Source organism: Ochotona princeps, chromosome 6 (assembly GCF_030435755.1).
Source record: "Ochotona princeps isolate mOchPri1 chromosome 6, mOchPri1.hap1, whole genome shotgun sequence".
In the NCBI taxonomy this organism is placed as follows: Eukaryota; Metazoa; Chordata; class Mammalia; order Lagomorpha; family Ochotonidae; genus Ochotona; species Ochotona princeps.
The window spans coordinates 24,916,577-24,936,047 of record NC_080837.1 but is presented as its reverse complement, the minus strand read 5'-3'; the positions used below and the strand labels follow the sequence as shown (position 1 = coordinate 24,936,047).

The following is a 19,471-nucleotide window of genomic DNA, read 5'->3' as shown; positions in this document are numbered from 1 at the left end:
CTTTATTAACAATTGCTGTAATTATCTCTGGTACTTAAATGTTGGGGTTCTTTAAGTACAGTGACAGGGTAGTACATTTTTCATCTTGTTAAAACATCATGTTAGTCAAATATTTTCATGATAAATTTGAAAGAAAACATTTTAGTCATAGTTCTACTGATTTCCTCTCTCTTTGTACTTATAAAAATCTCCTTGGGGGACCTGCATGGAAGCCTGGTTGCTGAAGTCCTAGCCTTGCATGGATCCCAGGATCACACCCAGGATCCCATATGGGTACCAGTTTGTGTTCCAGCTGCTTCAATTCCTATACAGCTCTCTGCTTGAGGCCTGGGAAAGCAGTAGACAATGGCCCAAGGCCTTAGGACCCTGCACCTGTGTTGGAGACCCAGAAGAAGCTCCTGCCTCCTGGCTTCTGGCGTCAGATTGGCTTAGCTCCAGCCATTGCAGCCATTTGGGGAGTGAACAACTGGACAGAAGATCTTAGTCTCTCCTTCTCTCTGCAAATCTGACTTTCAAAGAAAAATTAACAAATCTTAAAAAAAACTCCTTTGTTTTTATTACATTCTTTCTTCCTGTTAGTTCAGATAGCTACTTTCTTGACTCCAAAAATGGTTTTCCAAGTCTTCTGTATTTCCAAATTTATCTCACGGGTACAAATTTGTCTCTTTACTTCTTTTTATTTCATAAATATTTCTTTATTTGAAAGTCAAAATGGTAGTGAACAAGAGGATCTATTTCTCATCCTCTGACTCACTTCTTAAATGGGCAACACAGCCAGTGCAGACCAAAGCCAGGATCTTGGAACGCTATCTGTGCTTAGCAGGTACATTAAGAGGGAGCTGGACTGGCAGCAGAGTAGCCAGTCATACTGGATGTGATGCTGGCATTATAGCTGGTGGCTTAACCCACTCTACTACAATACCATCCTCACAGACTCCTCTTAAAAAACATAAACTCTTTGCAGTTAAAAACACTGGTGTCACATAGCCCCTTCCAACATAAAGATGTGGAGAAAAAGATTCTTGTGTTACAAAGGTTTGCAAAGTGTAAGACCTGGGACATGCTATTTGTCCACAGTCAAATTTCCTCCATGGCCCCGTGTACTCCAATGAACTCACCATTCTCAGGTCACCAACACCCTTTCCTTCTCCACACCAATTACTTTAATTCACAAAAATCAAAGTCGGGCCCGGTGCAGTGGCCTAGCAGCTAAAGGCCTCGTCTTGAACGCACCTGGATCCCATATGGGTGTTGGTTCAATCCCGGCAGCTCCACTTCCCATCCAGCTCCCTGCTTGTGGCCTGGGAAAGAAGTCAAGGACGGCCCAAGGCATTGGGACCCTGCACCCGCATGGGAGACCTGGAAGAGGTTCCTGGCTCCTGGCTTCAGATCAGCACAGCACCGGCTGTTGCGGTCACTTGGGGAGTGAATCATTAGATGGAAAATCTTCCTCTCTGTCTCTCCTCCTCTTTGTATATCTGACCTTGTAATAAAAATAAGTAAATCTTTAAAAAAAAAATCAAAGCCATCACAATACACAGGTATTTATCAGGATGTATCCCTCCTCCACCTCAGTGATTCAGACACCCTCCTCTGCTGTGAGATGAATCCCACTGGTCCAGGTTCCTCCTGCCTCCTCTGCAACCCTGCCCCATCCATTTATGTAGCTCTTTTCCACACCCCCAGGCTTCCCTTCAAACCATATTTTCCTAGGCAAGTGTTTACAATTTCTTTTCCCAGGGCTGATGCGATGGTGTAGCAAGGCTGATTCTCTGCCTGCAGCACTGGCATTCCTATGGGTACTGGTTCTAGTCCTAGTTACTCTACTTCAGATCCACCTCCCTGCCTATGGCCTGGAAAACCATTACAGGATGGCCCAAGCTCTTTGACCTCTGCACTGATATGGGTGACCAGGAAGAATCTCCTGGCTCCTGGCTTCAGATTGGCTCAGCTACAGTCACTGTGGTTATTTCAGGAGTCAACCAGCAAAAGATCACTTCTATCTAATTTTCTCTGTAAAACCTTTCAAATAAAAATAAACCTTTTTAAAAATGGCTTTTCCCCCTTGACCTTCCCTGCCTATTCTAGCATAGAATAGAATGTCCCCTTGGGGTGGACATGATAGTTCAACTGGCTAATCCTCTACCTTCAAGCACTGAGATCCCATATGAGCACCAGTTCATTTCCTGGCTGTTCTATTTTCTATCCAATTCCCTGATTGTGGCTTGGGCAAGTAGCAGAGGACAGCCCAAAGCCTTGGAACCCTGTTCTCCTGTTGGAAACCTGGAAGAAGCTCCTGGCTTCAGGTCAGCTCAATTCTGGCTGATGCAGTCACTTGGGGAGTGAACCAGCAGATAGGAGCTCTTTCTTGCTGTCTCTGCTTCCTGTAGAACTGCCTCTCCAATAAAAACAGATAATTTTTTTTTAATTATTTCTTTTCTTCCCTTTTCAAACTTCAAGACAATTACCTGTATTAAAGAATATTAATAACAACTCATACTGAGCTGGTGCTTCCCATGGGTCAGTTTACAGATATTGACTCTGGGAAGCCTCCTCAGCAGCTGTGAGCAGGTGCAATCCTGTTTTGTACAGATCACATTGCAGTACAGCCAGCAGAACGCCAGCACCTGGCTCCAGTCACTGTCCTCTAAACTCCATAGCATGTAGTCCCCTGTCTCTGCTGCTTCAATGCCCTGTGCTCTCTGGAACTCTATAATCTGGTTTTTGTTCCTTACTGAAAGATCCTTGCCCTGAAAAGGCCCCGAAAGCTGCCAAATCTCGCCAAAACCACCAAACCTTTCCAGTTACTCATTTCTCCAGTCCTGTTTATATTTGGTGCTACTGGTTAAGGCCACCGTGTCCCACCTAAGAGGACGTGGGTTTGATGTTCATCTCTGGATCCTGGGTCTACCTCCCTGCTAGTGCAGAACCTGGGAGGCAGTAATGATGGCTCAAGTGTTTGCACTCCCACCACTCACATAGAAAACCATGTCTGAATATTTCTGGCTCCCAGCTTTGGCCTACAGGCCCATCCTCAACCACTGTGGGCATTTGGGAAGTGAACCAGTGATAAGAGTTTCCTGTGTAGCCTGTTTCTATTCTTTGAATTTTATGCCTGTGAGTAGCTTCCATTCCATTCCTTCCCACACAACCCTGGGAATCACCATCTGACACTCTGATTCCACAAGGCTGTCTCTTTCTGAAGCTCAGTAAGCTGATTCAGGCAGGACTTGTCTTCCTGTGCCTTGCTTATTTCAGTCAGCACAATGTCCCTAATGGCACCCCATGGTCACTGCTGGCAGAACGGCCACTTAAGGCGGAGCAGCATTTCCCTGCATGTGCAGAGCACATTTGCTTTATCCTCATAGACCAACAGTTAGGAGATTCCCACGTACATGAGCAAGCTTGAAAACATTTCCTTCTAATGTGTGACCTTCCTTTTCCTGAACTGTGCCTTTCAAAGAACTGAGATGTTAAATTCTGAGAAACTCCTATTTAGCATTCTTTTAATGGTTCATGCTTTCATAAGCACTATTGGAAAAATCATTGAGTAACGCAGTAAATGGCAATCTTTTTCCTATGGGATCTTCTAAAAATGTTATGGTTTTGGGTTTTTAATAATTGTATGATATGTAGTACAGTTTCATTTTGTTCTACAGAAAGCCTTAACTGGTTCCAATACCATACGCTGAAAAGACTAGTCTTTCCTCTTGATTTACTGTAACATTTTCACTAAAATGTTGACCAAATGCTAGTATCTATGTATATGATTCTGTTCTATTCCAGTGAAGTGCATATCTGTTTTTACGATAAAGCCCTACCACAGTAGTGCAGCATTTTTTTAAATTGGGTGGATTATTTTAAAGAAACATATTTATTTAATTGTTTAAATGCAGAGTGACAGACATAGAGAAGGAGAGACAGAAACAGACAGCAAGGTCGATCTCCCATACGCTGATGGACACCTCAAAGACACATAACAATCAGGGTTGGGCCAGGCCAACACCAGGAACTCTAACCATGTCTCCCATGTTGCTGGCAGGGACCAAAGATGTAGACCATAATCTTCTGCCTTCCCAGGTGCATCAGCAGGAAGCTGAATCAGAAGTACATTAGTTGGGACTCCTTTATGGAACAAGGGCCTCCGAAGCAGAGGCTTAACCTGAGTGCCACGTTGCCTGCCACTACTTATCAAGTTCTGAAATTAGGCAGGAGCAAGTTCTTCTCCTGTTTTCAAAATTACTGTGGCTATTCCACGTGCCTTCACTTTGATTCATACATAGATTGGAACCAATGTCTATCGATTCTCCAAAAAGGCATCCTAGAGTCTTCACTGAGATTGTGCCAAATGTAACCAATTTAGAAGGGGATGTCATACCTACTGAGCCTTACAATTTATAAGCAAATATTTGTTCGTTAGTTCAGAATTTCTTCAATTTCCCATGGTAATATCTTACTTTTCAGGATCCAGCTCCTGTAAATCTTTATTTTTTGGGCCCGGCAGCGTGGTCTACTGGCTAAAGTCCTCGCCTTGAACGGGCCAGGATCCCATATGGACGCCGGCTCTAATCCTGGTGGCTCCACTTCCCATCCAGTTCCCTGCTTGTGGCCTGGGAAAGCAGTCCCTGCACCCAGAGTAGTGGGAGACCCGGAAAAGGTTCCTGGTTCCTGGCTTCGGATCAGCCCAGCACCGGCCGTTGCACTTACTTGGGGAGTAAATCATCACATGGAAGATTTTCCGCTCTGTCTCTCCTCCTCTCTGTATATCTGACTTTGTAATAAAAATAAATAAATCTTTTTAAAAAATCTTTATTTTTTTCTTTTGTTGCTGAGGATTTAACTTTTTAGGTTATAAATATAACTTTTTTTAAGAAATAGAATATTTTAAATTTTTTCTTCTTTAAGGCAAAGTGAGAGAGGGAGGGAGGGAAGGAAGGTAGGAAAGGAAGAGAGGGAGAGAGAGAAAGAGACAAAGAAAGAGAGAGGGAGGGAGAGAGAGAGGGAGAAAGAGAGAGGGAGGGAGGGAGAGAGAGGGAGGGAGGGAGAGAGAGAGAGGGAGAGAGAGAGAGGGAGGGAGGGAGAGAGAGAGGGAGAGAGAGAGAGGGAGAGAGGGAGGGAGGGAGAGAGAGAGGGAGGGAGGTGGGGAGAGGGAGGGAGACAGAGAGAATATGAATCTTCTCTATCTGCTGATTCACTCCTAAAATGTCTACATTGGCCAGGCCAGGGCAAAGTCAAGAGACAGGAATTCCATCCAGGTTTCCTACGTTAGTGGCAGGAATTCAAGCATTCAGAAGCAGTTGTAGGAATCAATCCAGCTACCATGAGATAGAATAGGACACTCCATGAGGCCGTTGAACGTGCTACATCACATCTGTCCTATAAACAGAGGATTCTAATACTCCTGGTCCAACCAACACTCTGACTGTTGTCAGCCAGCTCTGCTAACATTCAATTCTAGGAGCTTTCTTGGAGTTTTCTACATACATGATCTTGCTATCTCTGAAGATAATTTTACTTCTTCCTTTTTATCTGTATTATCTTATTTCCTTTGCCATATAATATGGGTAAGACCTTCAACACTGTGTACAGCAAAGTAAAAACTGACCACTTTCCCTTCTCCCCAGGATGAAACCGAAAATACTCAGAGGGTCACTGTTAAGTGTGTCACTCTCTAATGTTTTTTTCTTAGCCAGCATTAATCAGATTCAGCACATTCTCATCTTAGCCTTGCTAAGAGTTTCTACCAGGAAACCATGATGGATTACGTCAGACGCTTTGGGTTTCTATGGATATAACTTTTTTTTCCCCTTCTAGCAACCTGGTGAAACACACTGATCAATTTTCAGGTGTTAAACCATATTTATGTTACTAAAGTTTACTGAAACTTTTTAAAACCAAGAATGAGGGTGGTGCTATGTTTTCTCAAAAGCAGATTCAACATCAAACGATATGATCCTTTGTTTTTCATCTCTCTATTATATAAGGGAAGTTCAAAAAGATTGTGGAAAGTAAAATTAAAAGGTTATTTTGGTAGAAAAGACAAAGTTATTTATACCTTTGTCTAATTAAACAAGTTCAATAATTCAGACATCAAGACATTTCTTAATTACAAACACAAGAAACTACAATATAACAATTTACTATTAATCAATTTTTCATTTAGCCAAAGTTTAGGAAAACATTTTAAATGCCCAGTTTTGCAATTATAATTAATCTCATATACTTACCTAGCTCCCAAGATATCCTTCTTGGCAAGGCCTATTCCAGCTATAACTTTAACTCTCACAACACGTGAATTCTCCTACAATAAGAAAATTTTAGTTTATTTTATGTACCTATAACAAAGGCAGACATCTTTAAAAATTATATGTGTATGCAATACGATATTTAAAAATCAAAGAAGTCTTTTATAAGAATTAATCTGATTAAAAGTTATATAGGAAAATCAAAAGCTAAATTATTATTTGCGGATGATCTAGTCATCAACAAAGAGCAAAAACCAGTGAACTATTACACTAAGAACTGAATGTTTCCAAGAGAATCTAAAGCCAAGTGTTGTACCTAATATGAATTATTCATTGTTGCCATGTATATAACACAAAACTAACAGTTGATATGCACTTGCAACTTCCTAGAAAAGTAATTCTTTTCCCGATCTCATTCACAGTATATTTTTTATATTATAATGTGCTGATACCATAACGTATCAAGTATTAAGCATTTTGGACATCATGGTTATACTAAAGTTATATGTAAAAAAAATTTATGAGATACACTTATGCTTGAAATGTCACAAAGTCTGCAAACTATTTTCAAGTGGCTTAGCAAATAAAAAAACATAACTGCATTTTTGTACATGGAAATAAAGGGGAATGAGCAAAATGGTATCAAGTTGTAGTTCTAGTTTTATATATACAAATGCTCATTTTATTATTATTTAAAATGACTTGCAGACTTAGAACTGTTCATAACAAAAGGTGGGTAGCAATATATTATGAAACAGCATGCACAATTAAAAAACATCAGAAGTAAACAAACATTTCTGCTAGACCCAGAAATTCAACCTAAGATTCAACATAAATGTAAATACTGTTAGAAAAAAATTATTATTTTTAAAGATTTATTTATTTCACTACAAAGTCAGATATACAGAGAGGAGGAGAGACAGAGGAGAGGAAGATCTTTCAGCCCATGATTCACTCCCCAAGTGAGCCGCAACGGCGGGTGCACCCCGATCCGAAGCCAGGAGCCTGGGAACCTCCTCCAGGTCTCCCACACGGGTGCAGGGTCCCAAGGCTTTGGGCCGTCCTTGACTGCTTTCCCAGGCCACAAGCAGGGAGCTGGATGGGAAGTGAAGCTGCTGGGATTAGAACCGGCGCCCATATGGGATCCCGGGGCGTTCAAGGTGAGGACTTTAGCCGCTAGGCCACGCCGCCGGGCCCATGTTAGAAAAAAATTATAAAATATTATTGAACAGTATTTCTCAGTAAATCATTTACTGAAATTCACTATGCTCATAGATGGAAATATTATTATTAAACTGTCCATTTTACCTAAAGTAACCTACAAATGAAACGTATTCTGCTTTTTTTAGTTTTTAACAATTCTAAAATCCATAAATAAATAAACTAATAAAAACAACACCCCCATCACTGTCTTTATACAATATATAGAATCAAATCCCAGATGAAGACTTTAGATGGAAAAGGAAGTTTTTAAAAATTTCATAAGACTATTTTTAAGACAGGTGAGTAGAACAGATTAAAAAAACAAACCACAAAGCCTAATGGCATAATTTGTTATATTTCACATTAAAATTATATACCTTTTGCATACAAAAAGGTACCATGAGTAAAAGCTGGGAAAAAAAGTGAGAGAATACACTTGTGTGTTTTCTCTAAAGCACACACCATGACAAGTGGTTATTTAGAAGACATGAAAAACTTCTAGTGGAGTATCACTGCTAAATTCATGTTTATAACTTGCATATGATTTCATGGAAGATGGTCATACTCTTAAAAACAAAATCCTGCATGCTCTTTTAAAATCCCTACCATTAAGTCTTCCATGCTGGCCTTGACTTAAAACTGCCCAACGTCCTAGAGAAAGCTATAATAAATTTTCATTACAAATAAGACTCAGGGGGCCAGCATAGTAGCCTTGCAAACCCCAAGATCCTATATAGGCGCTGGTTCTAATTTTGGCAGTCCCACTTCCCATGCAGCTCCCTGCTTGTGGCCTGGGAAGGCAGTCAAGGATGGCCCAAAGCCTTTGGACCCTGATTTCCGGGCTTTTGGCTTTGGATCAGCGCAGCACTGGCCAGTGTAGCTGTTTGGGGAGTGAATCATTGGACAGAAGATCTTTGTCTCTGCTGCTCTCTGTATATCTGACTTTCCAGTATATACAAACAAACAAACAAAGACTCAGCTTATGTCCTTTTATCTTTCAAAAATCTTGGGAGAGGCCAGTGTTAGTTACTCTTCAACCTCCCATGCCTGGTTGTGTCCTTACTCTCAGAATCTCCATTTTCCTTTGAACATGCGCGTGGAGACATACATCTGGCACAGTGGTTAATATTGTCTGGGATGCTTACATGCCCAGAGTGTCTCAGTTCAAACCCTGGCTCCACTTCAAATTCCAGTTTCCTGCTCACACCCACTCCAGGAGGCAGCAGGTGACCGCCCAGTAGGTGGGGCCCTGTCACCCTTACAGGAAACTTGGATTAAATTCACAGCTTCTGGATTTGGCCTGGATCAGTACTGGCTCTTCTGGGCATTTAAGCAGTGAACCAGTTGATGGATATTCTCTCTCACTCTCTTCATCTCTTTCTCTTGAATAAATAAAAATTTCAATATTCCCTGGGCTTACTTGTGATTTTTGTGTACAGATTCCTAGGCTAGCACTGTGGTACAGATTGAGCTGCCACTTACAACACTGGCATCTCATCTTGGAGTATCAGTTTATTTCTGGGCTGCTCCACTTACGATTCAGCTCTGTTAATGCACCTGGGAAGGCAGTGAAAAATGGATCTAGTATGTGGGGCCTGCCACCCATATGGGACATTTGTATGAATTTCTGGATCTTGGATTCAGCCTGGTCCAGCCCTTGACCATGTGGCCATTTGGAGAGTGGCTCAGCAGATGCAATATCTCACTCTGTAACTTTGTCTTTCAATTAAATGAATAAATCTTAAAAAATTTTTTTTCAACTGGATCAAAGTCTTCTACATTCAAGCAGAATCCTCTGAAACCATTAAAAATCAAGTTATTATTTAATGACAGAATTATGCCAATTAGAAAAATCAGAATGCTGGAAATGTATTCTATGATAATTGCAAAAATAAATGCAGAAGAAAATATGTGACAATGGGAATAGCTGTTCAAGTGATGAGATTGTGAAAGGTTTTGGTTTTATGTCTTGAACACTTTGTAAATTTTATGTGTTTTTCTTTCTCAAAACATTCTGCCCTTTCTTCAAAGCCAAAATCTCTTGTCTTTTTTTTTTTTTTTTTAATGTTTACATAGTTGATCAGCGTGGGAAGGATGGAGGGTTAGGGAAAAGTGGGTATGATTATTGTTTCCAAATTTTCTATTTTTTCTTCCTGTATCTGGGGAAGGGGGAAGATAAGGAGAGAAGCCATGATCAACCTCACAATTGCCCCAGTACCCAGGGGTGGGGAACAGCCACCCAATATCAACCCAAGATCCCCGATGTGGCGCTTGCTCCAAGGATTCTGCCCATGTGGTTTCACTAGCTTTGAAATGCTGTCAGTCTCGCTGATCCAAAAGTGAGGAAACCCTTCCAACGTCCAGTGGTTGAAACAGTCACTCTTAGAGTCTCCATTCACCTAGACATTTGCTGTCATCGCTTGGCTGGGGTAGTTGTCCAATTTGTTCTTTCCTTCTCTGCTACGGTACCAGATATCCTCTGCAGGACCCAATGGGATGCCATATCCTCCATATGCATCTGGGACTGCAAGCCACTGCTCTGTCTCTTCCACTGTGGAGGCCCAGCTCTGACACATGAATTCCACAATCAGACTACCAATCCTGGACTTGAGACCCTAGGCCCCTATGCCATCCCCCACACCATTGGAACAGGCCCTCACCACACCCCCGCAAACCCAACCACTAAGTCCACGCAGGCAGGCACCTGGTCGGTCAATGAGTTTCCCCCAGTGCCACTGGTGCCCCGGGTCACTGGACCAGGGCCCCACAGGGTCCCCCATACATGGGGCTCACGGATCTGTCACCTACCACACAGGCAGGACCAAGGACCCAGACTAGGTGACCCAGGCCCCACCAAAATGTCTTTGCTTAAGGTCTTCATATATATAAATATATGCTATCATATTTATATATAACATCTTTTATATAAAGCATTTATACATACTATTATATATATAAAGCAATACACTTTGCATCTTTCTTCACTAACAAAATGATAAGGTTTTGAGCCTTAGAAACTTACTTCTGTATCCTTAAATCTTGTATGGGGCACATTTTTCTGCCAAGAGTCATTTGGACACCACATCATTTGTGGCCCATACAACATGATCAACTTAGAAATCAGCCTGCTAAAGATGTACTGATTTCAAGGCCAGCTCCCAGATGCCTAGGTGGGGTCAGACCAAATGGTTTTATGGGCCAGATGTTCCCCAGCCCTGTAGCAGAAGGCATCAATGAGAACAGGGGCCGACAACGCCTTGATTAACAACAAAACTTCCTGAACCAGCTGAAGGTAAGAGGAAGGTACCTTATTAAAAGTAAGCCAGAGTTTGCCCTTTCAGTCCCCACTCTCTTTTCCCACAAACGCTGGTGACTTAGACCTGTGCCCATCACACAGAAGAGGGGAAGGCTGCTCTCAGGAACCTGAGGGATCCACTGGAGGATGCATGGGATGGCGAGAGGGAGGGAGGGGATGCTCCAAGCCAGGACTGGGAAGAATCCCACAATAAAACAGCAGATTGAGATGCCTGTACTCTGCAATTCCGCATCCTGCAGTACCTGCTCATTCACACAGCAGATGAATGTTACCAAGTAAGGCCATCGATTGGCAAGAGACAAAGGAAACAGTTGAATGATAAAGGATGAACATCACAAAAAAAGGATGAAGAGAATTCTCACAAGGAGAGCAAGTGGAGGTCCCCTAGGGGATGGCTGCACAACACACTGAGCGCAGGTGGTCCAGAACAGAACCAAGAAGCCTGTCACCAATAAAAAAGGACAGAAAGAGGACAGCAATCATCTAACATACACATCCATATTTTTCACTGCCCTGAGACGCTTCAAGCTCTGACAGCTGTTAGATTTGTTATAAGGTGTACAGAAACTAAAGCACAAGAATGTGCAACAAATAAATATGGTGGGATAGTAATAACAGAAAAGCATTGACTATGCACTTAACAAATGCTGGAGTGAGAGGGATGGGTATATTTTTCTTTTTATGAAGCAACAAACACTATATAATTTAAAGTGACTGTACTTCTGAAACTGAAAATTGTAATCTATGGATTAAGAGTTGTTCATCTCTGTGGTACACAAATTTACTGGAAACATTTTGCAAAAATTCAAAGACCAGCTCCTCCCCCTTTCTGAGAAATAAAACAAATGAAATCCGCAGGATCTTAGGAAAACTAGAGTATATGATTGTTAAATATTTGTATGAATGAGTTAAAACTCCTCAGGAAATTTAGATAGTAATAACCAAGATTAAAATAAAAAATAATACATCCAGAGTCCTCACACTTAACAAGAGAGCAGAGGCTTGCAAAGTGCATTCCTTAGACAGGCAGCATGAACATCACATGGGAATATGTTACATTAGCAAAGTCTCAGGCCCTACCTTTCTTACCAGCCTCAACTGGAAAGTCTGGTAGACCCCAAGGTTGGGAAGTACAGGAACAGTGCTGAGGAAAAGCAAACTGTACAGCTGCAAATCATGCAGTTACAGGCTTGTTCCTCCCTCAGAATGCCAAACTTTACCCTGCATACTATGTGATCTCCAAGGAAGAGAAGTTCATCGTTGCTTTACAACTTTTCATTATTAATGTTTTATTTACTTGCAGGGTGGAGACACAGAAGGAGAGAGTCCATTTCTTTGGTGTGCTCTCCAAATGCCTGCAAGAGCTGGCACGAGGCCATAACAAATCAGCAGCTGGGAGCCCAACTCAGGTCTCCCATTGGGGTTACCTGACTGCTTCAGCCACCAACTGCTGTTTCCCCGACACGCATTTAAAGGGAGCTGGAGGCTGGGAATGTCCCTTTGGTACAGGGATTAAAAGGCAAAGCTTGACACCAAGCTATCGATACAACCAACCACATAGTGGCTCTCAGAGGCACTGCTGTGTTGTTGCTGTTAAGCAGAATGGGCAACTGGCCTAGCAATTCAGATGCCAGTTAAGAGATCCAAGTACCGTATCAGAGTGCTCGGGTACATCCCATCCCTAGCTCCTGACTCTAGCTTCCTGCTGATGCATGTCTTAGGGCAACAATGATGATGGTGCAGTAGCTGTCTCTGCCATCTATGTGAGGGCCCTGGACTGAGCTCCCAGCTCCTAGCTTCGGCTTGAATAGTTTAGCCACTGTAGGCATCTGGGAACGAAACCAATGAATGATAGAATGCTCTTGTTCTCTTTCTAACTCCCACCTCAAGCAAGCAAAATTCTTTTTTTAAAAAAAAAGGATATGCAATAAAGGTGTACACAGCATTCAAGCTCATGTGTATAGTGCTCCAGAATAGGAAAAAGTCAGCCATACAGCAGATGGTTGTTAGCAGAGAGTAAGAACTGTCTGAAAGCGGACTCAGGGAACATTCCAAAATGACAAAACTATTCCAAATCTTCATTGGGTTGTTGGCTATACGGATTGAAAATGATCAAACTGTATACAAAAGATTTATATACAGGGCTGCCATCATAATGCAGTGGGTTTAAACCACTGCCTGCGGTGCTGGCATCCCACTGGGCATAGGTTGGAGATCTGGCCTCCCAATCCAGCTCCCTGCTAACCACCTGGGAAAACAGTGGAAGATGCCCAAGTGCTTGGGTTCCTGTACCTCTGTAGGTGGCCTGGAAGGAACTCCTGGCTTCAGCCTGGAATACCCCTGGCCATGGTGGCCATTTGGGGAGGAATCAGTGGATGGATAATCTTTTTTTCTCTATGTAACTCTGCCTTTCAAATAAATTAATTTTTAAAAAATCTGTACAATTCACCATAATTTTTTTCCTCCTGAGATCCAGGGGGGAAAAAGCAGGTGAACTGCAAGATATTTTCAGAGAAAAACTATTCATAAAGTTCATACCCAGCATTCTTCAAAAAAAACTTCAGATGAGCACCTCAAACCAAAACAACAATAAAATAATAATAATAAAATTGATTACAAGTGGGAAGGCAATAATGAGCGAAGAAAATGGAATCATGTGGGTACTTCAATTAATTTGTGGAAACAAAGCAGAGCATCTGCTTATTTTAGCGCAAAGAAAGTTTAGAAAACCATGAACAATATTTTTAGAATACACACTTTCCATAAGCTTTTGAAAAAAATCATTTTTATGCACTGATTTTTAAAGCTGTACTATTTAGAGCCTAGCGCAGTAGCCTAGCAACTAAAGTCCTCACCTTGCATGCCCCGGGACCCCATATGGGCATCAGTTCTAATCCCCCACTTCCCACTTAGCTCCCTGCTTGCGGCCTGGGAAAGCAGTCAAAGATGGCCCAATGCTTTGGGACCCTGCACGTGCAGGGGAGACCTGGAAAGAAGCTCCTGGCTCCTGGCTTCAAATTGGCTCAGCTCCATCTGTTGCAGGCACTTGCGGAGTGAATCACCAGATGGAAGATCTTCCTCTTTATCTGTCCTCCTCTCTGTATATCTGACCTTCCAATAAAAATAAATAAGTCTTAAAAAAAAAAAAAAACCTGTACCATTTAATCCTATCCTTTTTGTCTGTCTTTAATTTGGGAAGCAAAGAGGAAGAGAGACAGATAGGCGCAGAAATCCCCTGGTTTGCTGCCCGCAAATGCCATCTACAGCTGGGCCCGAGCTGGAAGCCAGAACCCAGTGCAGATCTCCCACACAGGCGGCAGGAGCCCAGCTTGAGACATCACTGCTACCTCCCAGGATCCGCACTAGCAGAAAGCTGGAGCACGTATGGACTCAATGTAGGACACAGACATCTTCACCACTAGGTTAAGCACCTCTCACGTTCATCTTTTAATTCCAAGTGCTGCAAACTTTTGAAGTAGCCTTGTGTGCTATAAAAGACAGTAACAAAGTTACTGATGATGAGACCTGTGCTCACACACCTGCTTAATAACAGCAGCTCCACTGGGGTCCAATTCCAAATCCTTGTCCAAGTCTCCTTTCCTCTCCTCTTCTTGGCTAATTCCTGCACATGTTTCAGTTTTAAAGGTGGCTTCCCAAGACTTCCTTGGCCGTCCCTCCTCTCCTCCACATCAGAAAATATTCATTTTCGGAGTTACTTTATCTTACCCTTTTTCCTTCTTAGTACTTAGAAAACACTGATTTGTGATTATTTCATATCCCCCTTCCCTGGGCTGCAAATTCAGTGAAATCTGTGGTTCTTCACCACCAACTTGCAGTCTGACACCTTGGTGTAAGTATTCTCTTGCAGTGAAGTGGTTGGAACGGGAGGGCAGCATGATGAAAAAAATTGGTGGGATGCAGAAAGACAAATGCTCCAAGTTTTCCTTTATATGTGAGGGCTAAAATTAAAGAAAAACAAAACATTCTTGGCTAGGTTTGCGATAAAAGCAGTATTTGATAAAAGCTGTTTTAAATCTTTGTCAAACTGAAAGTATACAATAGTTTCAATGAGTCTGCTACTATTTAGAAATGTATGAGTGAAACTGAACATTCTTTCATTTCATTATTGTCTACAGCCCTTGCCTATTTTCTTGCTGCACTGTGCTGTTTTTATTTGTTAAACTCCTTAGTGGAGCGTCAAGCCTTTTATTATAAATAAAGAAATTTTTACCACAAAATACAATATGAAATTGAAAGAAAGCATTTAAGGTCTAGCGCGGTAGCCTAGCGGCTAAAGTCCTCGCCTTGAATGTACTGGGATCCCATATGGGTGCCAGTTCTAACCCCAGCAGCCCCGCTTCCCACCCAGCGCCCTGCTTGTGGCCTGGGAAAGCAGTTGAGGACGGCCCAAAGCCTTGGGACCCTGCACCGGCGTGGGAAACCAGGAAGAGCTCCTGGCTCCTGATCGGCACAGCACCAACACTGCAGTCACTTGGGGAGTGAATCATGGGATGGAGGATCTTTCTGTCTCTCCTCCTCTCTGTTTATTTCTGACTTTGCAATAAAAATAAATCTTTTTTTTAAAAAAAGCAAGCATTTAAGTAAATACAGAATTCAAGAATTCAATTTGATTCCTTTTGTAAGTGATAAAATGACAAAAGATGCACAAGAGCCCAGGAACAATCATAAATGAACTGTACACGTCATCACCTTTCTAGGAAAAAGTCTCCTTGTTAAAGAATTTTATTTGGGGAATTATGCATTGCAGGAAAGTGAAAAAACCAAGACTATGGTACTAAGGAATTTAGTACCATAACAGTTTCAATACCTTATCTGCTACCCACAGGGAGTACAGACTGCCCAGGGCATCCCTGAACCAATTACAACCTCAGATTCTCTGTCTGTAAAATGGTGATGACACTATTTAATTTTTGCAAGCCTATTGCAATATTCACAGCAAAAGTATGAAAATTCCTAACCTGGTGCCTGGCATGTAGTAGGTGCTCAATTAAAGAGGCCTTGTGATAACTAAGCTGCCTCTTTCACTAGAAGGAGAGCATCTTTGTTGCCAGGACTCGGCTTTCATTACTGTCCTCACAGATCTTTTTCCTTCCTCCCTTTTATATCCTCACTTATGCAATCCCGCTTCACTCAGTGGACTATAATCAGTTACTGTCATCAAGTTTTATTGCTCAAGCACATACAAGCATGCAACCGTTTCTGTGTCAAACAATGCCCACACAACCAATACCAGCTCCTGCAACACTTCTGCAGAAAACTCCAGTTTTACTTGACCATACTTTTCAGAAGAACCAAAGAAATAAAACATTGTGCTCCACTTCATTTTCATACCCCAAATCTCAAGTACATGCACCTCACTAGGGAAACTATTTCATATCCAGAACATTAGTTGCAAGGAAGTCTGGGAAACATGGTGTTTACTCCTTCCCCACCCCCAACCCCGGGCAGTGCATCACTGGGAACAGTCTGGAAGGGGTGCAGCCATCTCTCCACATTTGCCACATTCCTCTCCACCAACAATTAGGGAGAGAGTACTGGACTGCTAATTCCAAGAGACTGCCAGAGCCAGTGTGGTACAAATCATGTGTTCATGTTCTCATGCAGAATCACACACATGGAGTTACACAGAAATTCACTTGCACGTGGAAGAAGTGCTGAAACTCACTGAAAGTTAAGCCAAGGGCTATTCTAATCCCAACTTCAGCATCCGTCCTACCCACACAGCGGAACTCAGCGACCATTCACAAAACACACATCATAGTTCTCTGCTCTTTGTCATTTTCTAACCTTTATTCTCCTTGTTGCAGTTTCAAATTGAAACTAAGAATCATCTCTGATTGTAACAGAAAAGCTACGTTTACTCAACAGTAGAGGGTTACCTCTTTTTTTTTTTTTTTAAAGATTTTATTATTATTGGAAAGCCGGATATACACAGAGGAGGAGAGACAGAGAGGAAGATCTTCCATCCGATGTTTCACTCCCCAAGTGAGCCGCAACGGGCCGGTGCGCGCCAATCCGATGTCAGGAACCTGGAACCTCTTCCAGGTCTCCCACGCGGGTGCAGAGTCCCAAAGCATTGGGCTGTCCTCGACTGCTTTCCCAGGCCACAAGCAGGGAGCTGGATGGGAAGCTGGAGCTGCCGGGATTAGAACCGGCGCCCATATGGGATCCCGGGGCTTTCAAGGCGAGGACTTTAGCCACTAGGCCACGCCGCCGGGCCCTAGAGGGTTACCTCTTCCAAGACTAGAAAAGACACAGCAACAAAGTTTTTGTTTGTTTGGTCTTTGTTATTTTTAAGCGGGTTTAAGAGTTTCCTAACCTTTCTATTACCTCTGAGCTCCTTCAAGGCTGGGACCATGTTCTCACTCTGGATCCCTGCTGGCAGGCATCACACAAGATACAGGGCAGGAAGTGACTGCCTGTGGAACACATAACCCACTCACAATGCTTACAATGCAAGGCATCTCACTCTCTTCCTCAATCTGGACAAGGTGGACACAGGAAGATGGAAAGCAACGGGTGTCACACAACCAACACCCAGACCCTTCTCAAGCAAGCAGGGCAGGTCCCATGGAACTTGCCAGAAACACAAACCAGCTCAAGAAGCCTTAATTCTCAATGGTGCAATTTCTGGCCTTCAGCCCCAGCAACTTAGAGCCACCATCAGCTTTATTTCTGCGGGGTAGAGAGGTTGTGTTGGGAGGCAGAAAAGTTGGCTTGAGAAGAAGCAAGCAGAGGCAGCTTTAGCAGTACCCTGCCTAGGACCAATGGCTCTGTTCGATCTCTACCACAGCACCTCTGGGCTAATAAGCTCGGAGAGTCTAAAACCAGCCTCAAGTTATCCCCACTGGCAAGTTAAGTGGCTGGAAATTTGCTGATATGAAGAAAGCTACCACAGGTACCAGGTCGCTTTCTCAGAGCAGCAGTGAGAGTAATCGCTGGAATATTCTCCTTAGCCCTAACACTGACTGCCCACCTGTGCCCAATGTGCTTTTCGTCCAACAGCAGTAGCTAGGAAACAACCCCAATCACATTCCATAAGTGAGGTTCTCAACATAACCTAAATTAATTTGCCTGCATTCATGAACTGCCCACAGGAGATGAGCCAACAACTTCCAGGGAAGACAACAGGTTCCTAAGAAAAGGCACTATGCCGACCTGAGACGATAACCCGGTAGTAAAAATTATGCTGCTGGATTTCCAACAGACTATGTCTAATGCTGATAACAGGTGCATGTGAAGTGTAAGCAGCCAGTAAGAACGCATATTTGTTGTGTTTTTTTTTCCTCCCTAGTCTGAATCAGTCATGATACACAGCCTTCCATCCTCTACACATCAGCATTTCTGAGACAATCCCAAGGACATTAGCCGCATCTCATTTCCAGACCGCCTCACTTCAAGGGAAGAGCACGTCCGAACCAGCATGAGCTGGAAAGAGACAGCTTGCTTCTCCCGCACTTCAGTTTTCAGAAGGAACAGCTGTGGGAAGTTCTTTAAAGTTCCTGCATTATGGGGACTTGCTTAACATCAACAAAGACGCGTGACACAAGTCTTGGACTTCCCATATCTAACACTTGTTGCTGAGAAGGATCACGAAAAGCTCCCGGACAGCGTTACTCATTCCCGACTCCAGTCAGGGCCGATAGGGGTTTTGTAGATAAGAGGGGGAAATTTAAAAAGATTAAAAAAAAAAAAAAACCCAGCTGGCTTGGAAGTCTCCAGATCGAAGTCCACAGTGTGCCAGGCCTGTGCCCCAGCAGGCTCCTCCGCGGCCCGCCGGGATGCTGAGCCGCAAGGGAACTCGCCCCGCCCCGCGGGGAGCCCCTCGCACCCCGGGCGGGAGTGGCAGGAAGGGGCCTGCGGGGCGCCGTGGTCCCCGCGTCTGCGTAAGGCCCTCTCGCGACCGAGCCCCCCGGCCGCACACTTCCTGGAGGGAACTGGCCAGGCAGGCGGCGGGCGGCCCCGGGGGTGGGGGGGTGGGGGACGGCAGTGCACAAGGGTGCCCGTCCCACCGGCCGCTGCCCACGGCGAGCACCCCGTGCCCACGAGCGCGCGCTGCCGCCCGGGCTCGCGCAGAGGCGAGTGGCGGGGACGGCTGGCGCGGGCAGCTGAGCCCCTGGCCGTAGCCGCGGGCGCCGCCCTGCCTCCCAGTGATGGACAGCGCCCTGGGCAGCCCGCCCCGCAAACCCGCAGCCCCCGCACCTCGTCTTCCAGGAGCCCGCACGCCTCCACCGCACAAGTTGCCATTTCTGAAGGCTTCCCACACACCGGACGCGTTCACCCCCGCCCACGGCTGGGAACCGCACTGAGGCGGCGGCGGCGGAGGAGGAGGAGAAGGGGCTGGAGGCGGGGAGGAATGGGAGGAAGAGGAGGCGGCGCTCGCTCCGCGGCGGCAGTGCCTCCTGAGGCGAGCGCGCGCTAGCGGCACGAGGCCGCGCGGCGGGAAAGGGCCGGCGGCGCGCGGGGCGGGAGGGGCGCGCGTGGTGGGCTTCGGGAAGGGCGCGCTGGGCCCCGCGCCAGGCTCCGGAGGCCCGCGGACCCGCCCCCAGCGAGACGCAGCAGCGGCTTTCCAGAGCAGCAGGTCTCGGTGCTCAGACCTCGGCCTCAGAGCGGACGCCTGCCAACAGACGTCAAGAGCTCCAAGTGGAAATCCGCGGCGCTTGCTGCTCCCTGGGGCATGCCCATT

The 19,471-nt window shown here is 44.4% G+C and overlaps 1 protein-coding gene across 1 annotated transcript in view; it reads right to left on the bottom strand.

Annotated features, from left to right (window-relative positions):
- NEDD4 (NEDD4 E3 ubiquitin protein ligase) overlaps nt 1-19,222 on the bottom strand; it is a 128,675-nt gene extending 109,453 nt beyond the window's left edge. The window contains exons 1-2 of the mRNA XM_058665815.1: nt 18,988-19,222; nt 6,228-6,301 (exon numbers count right to left, since the gene is read on the bottom strand). Coding sequence (XP_058521798.1) covers nt 6,228-6,301; nt 18,988-19,032 — 119 coding nt within the window. The 5' untranslated portion in view covers nt 19,033-19,222. The remainder of the gene's footprint in view (nt 1-6,227; nt 6,302-18,987) is intronic.
- Between the last annotated feature and the right edge of the window lie 249 nt (nt 19,223-19,471).